General features: G+C 47.0%; 1 protein-coding gene across 1 annotated transcript in view; it reads right to left on the bottom strand.

The window, feature by feature from the left end:
* The window catches only part of LOC104498314 (fasciculation and elongation protein zeta-1-like), a 4198-nt gene extending 2467 nt beyond the window's left edge, over positions 1–1731 (bottom strand). The window contains exon 1 of the mRNA XM_010141671.1: positions 1727–1731. Coding sequence (XP_010139973.1) covers positions 1727–1731 — 5 coding nt within the window. The remainder of the gene's footprint in view (positions 1–1726) is intronic.
* Positions 1732–2357: the final 626 nt, after the last annotated feature.

Here is a 2357-nt window from a genome sequence, read left to right as displayed (position 1 = left end):
GGAAAAAGAGGGAAGAGGAGAAGAAAGAAAAAGAAAAAGGAAGGAAAAGGGGGAAGGGGGAAAGGGACAAAATAGGGAAAATGTGTCAAAAATGGGGGAAAAGGGACAAAAATGGGAAAAATGGGACAAAAAACGGGGGAAAAGGGACAAAAACGGGGGAAAAACCCACCCAAAAAATTACTTTCTCCCCAGTTAAGACCAAACCACCCATTTCTGCCCCAAAATGGGGTTTTTAACCCAATCCCCAAAACCACGCGCCCCCCCCACCCCAAAACGCTCCTTTTTCCCTGTTTACCTCCCCTCCCCCCCCCGCCCCAAACTGCAGATTTCACAAATTATGGCACAAAAATGTCCCCAAATTCCCTATTTTTATTTTTCCCCAAATTAAGGGGAAAAAAAGGGCAAATAAGGAAAAAACAAACAATTAACCCTGAAAATTTGCTTATTTTGGGGCTGCTCTTAAAGGGCCGGCGCCCTGCTGGCTCCGGCAGTTTTTTGGGTTAAGTAAGGCCAGAATTGGTTAAAAATTAGGAAAAAAACCAGCGTCTTGGAGGCGCCAGCCCATCCCCCGCCCGCACACACAAGGCTCATTCAAAAAGAGGGAAAAAAAGCCTTTTTTTCGCCCAAAGTGACCCGAAAGGACACAATGAGTGGCACAAAGCGACGCTGCCGGCGACAGCGCCGGCGCGGGGCCAAACGGTGGCGTTTTTATCGGAAAAAGCGTCGATTTGGGTAATTCTGGGATGGGCAGAAAAACACCACCAACAACAACAAACAAAACCCGATAAAAAACCAACAAAAAAAGGACAAAAAAAGACAAAAATCCATAAAGAACAATAAAAAACAACAAAAAACAATAAAAAACAATTAAAAAACAATTGAAAATTACAAAACCCAACAAGAAACAACAAAAAACAACAAAAACCCGATAAAAAGGACGAAACCCCGAAACCATTAAAATACCAACAAAAAACATTAAAAGCCATTTAAAAAAATTTAAAAACAAAAAACAATTAAAGATGACCAAAAAATTGCAAAACCCAAAAAAATCTGACAAAAACCCATAAAAAATCATAAAAAACAACTAAAAAAATTTTTTAAATTACAAACACCGACAAAAAACTACAAAAAACCAACAAAAAAAAGACAAAAAATGACAAATAATGACAAAAAACCAAGAAAAAGCAACAACAATGAAGAGATTTGGGGCGTTCGGGGTCAAAAAACAGGGGAAAATCCCCCCCCCCAATCCCTTAAAGGGTTAATGCCAAACGGTGAGAAAAAAATTCCAGGATTTGGCCCCAAAAATGGCATTTGGCGACATCACCTCCCTCCCCCAAAAAAGGCTTTTAACGAAAAGCGACAATTTTGCTGCGAACGGCCCCAAATCGTGGCAGAATTGGGGGTTTTGCCCCACATTGGCTGCTCCAGGCTTGGGGTAGAGCGTGGGCGTTGCAAGCAGGACGCTGAGCTCTACTCAGGCTTTACTCAAAGTTTACATCTCTTGTGCTATGACACACCCCCCCCCGGCAATGTGACATGGGGCAGCTCGCGGTGCCTCCTCATAGGATGCTCCACAGCTACTCCAAGGATCCCACAGAGCTACTCCATGGTTGCGCCACAGCTACTCCCAGAATCTTACACAGATGCTCCACAGCTACTCCCAACATCCCACAGAGCTACTCCACGGATGCTCCACAGCTACTCCAAGGTGCTGCACGCTCACGCCATGGCGCAGGGGGCTGATGTGCACGTGGTGCAGATATTGCAGGTGTGCAGGGAGGTGCAAGAGGCCCCAATAGTTACTCAGAGGATACTACACTGCTACTCCAATGTGCTACACAAGCTTGCTGCAGCGGGGTAGGCTGATGCGTGCAGTGGGAGGGGGTGTATCTCGTGAGCATGCAGGGAGGAATGTGAGCCCAAGGGTGGCCTACTCATAGGATACTATGCAGTTACTCCCTGCTGCTGCATGACTATGCTGCAACACAGGGGGCCGAGTTGCATGTGGGCTGTACCTTGCCAGCATGAAAGGCGACGCGCAGACCCCAAGTGACTCCCTTACTCACAGGATACTACAGCACTACTCCCAACATGGTGTACAACCATGCTGCAACACAGCCAGCTACTCAGGGGCTCATAGGATACTATGCAGTTACTCCCTGCTGCTGCATGACTATGCTGCAACACAGGGGGCCGAGTTGCATGTGGGCTGTACCTTGCCAGCATGAAAGGCGACGCGCAGACCCCAAGTGACTCCCTTACTCACAGGATACTACAGCACTACTCCCAACATGGTGTACAACCATGCTGCAACACAGCCAGCTACTCAGGGGCGTCTCGCAAGGCTGCACGCG

Source organism: Buceros rhinoceros, unplaced genomic scaffold (assembly GCF_000710305.1).
Source record: "Buceros rhinoceros silvestris isolate BGI_N320 unplaced genomic scaffold, ASM71030v1 scaffold33768, whole genome shotgun sequence".
Lineage (NCBI taxonomy): Eukaryota > Metazoa > Chordata > Aves > Bucerotiformes > Bucerotidae > Buceros > Buceros rhinoceros.
Note: the sequence above shows the minus strand (reverse complement) of the source record. Positions and strands in the feature narration are given on the sequence as shown.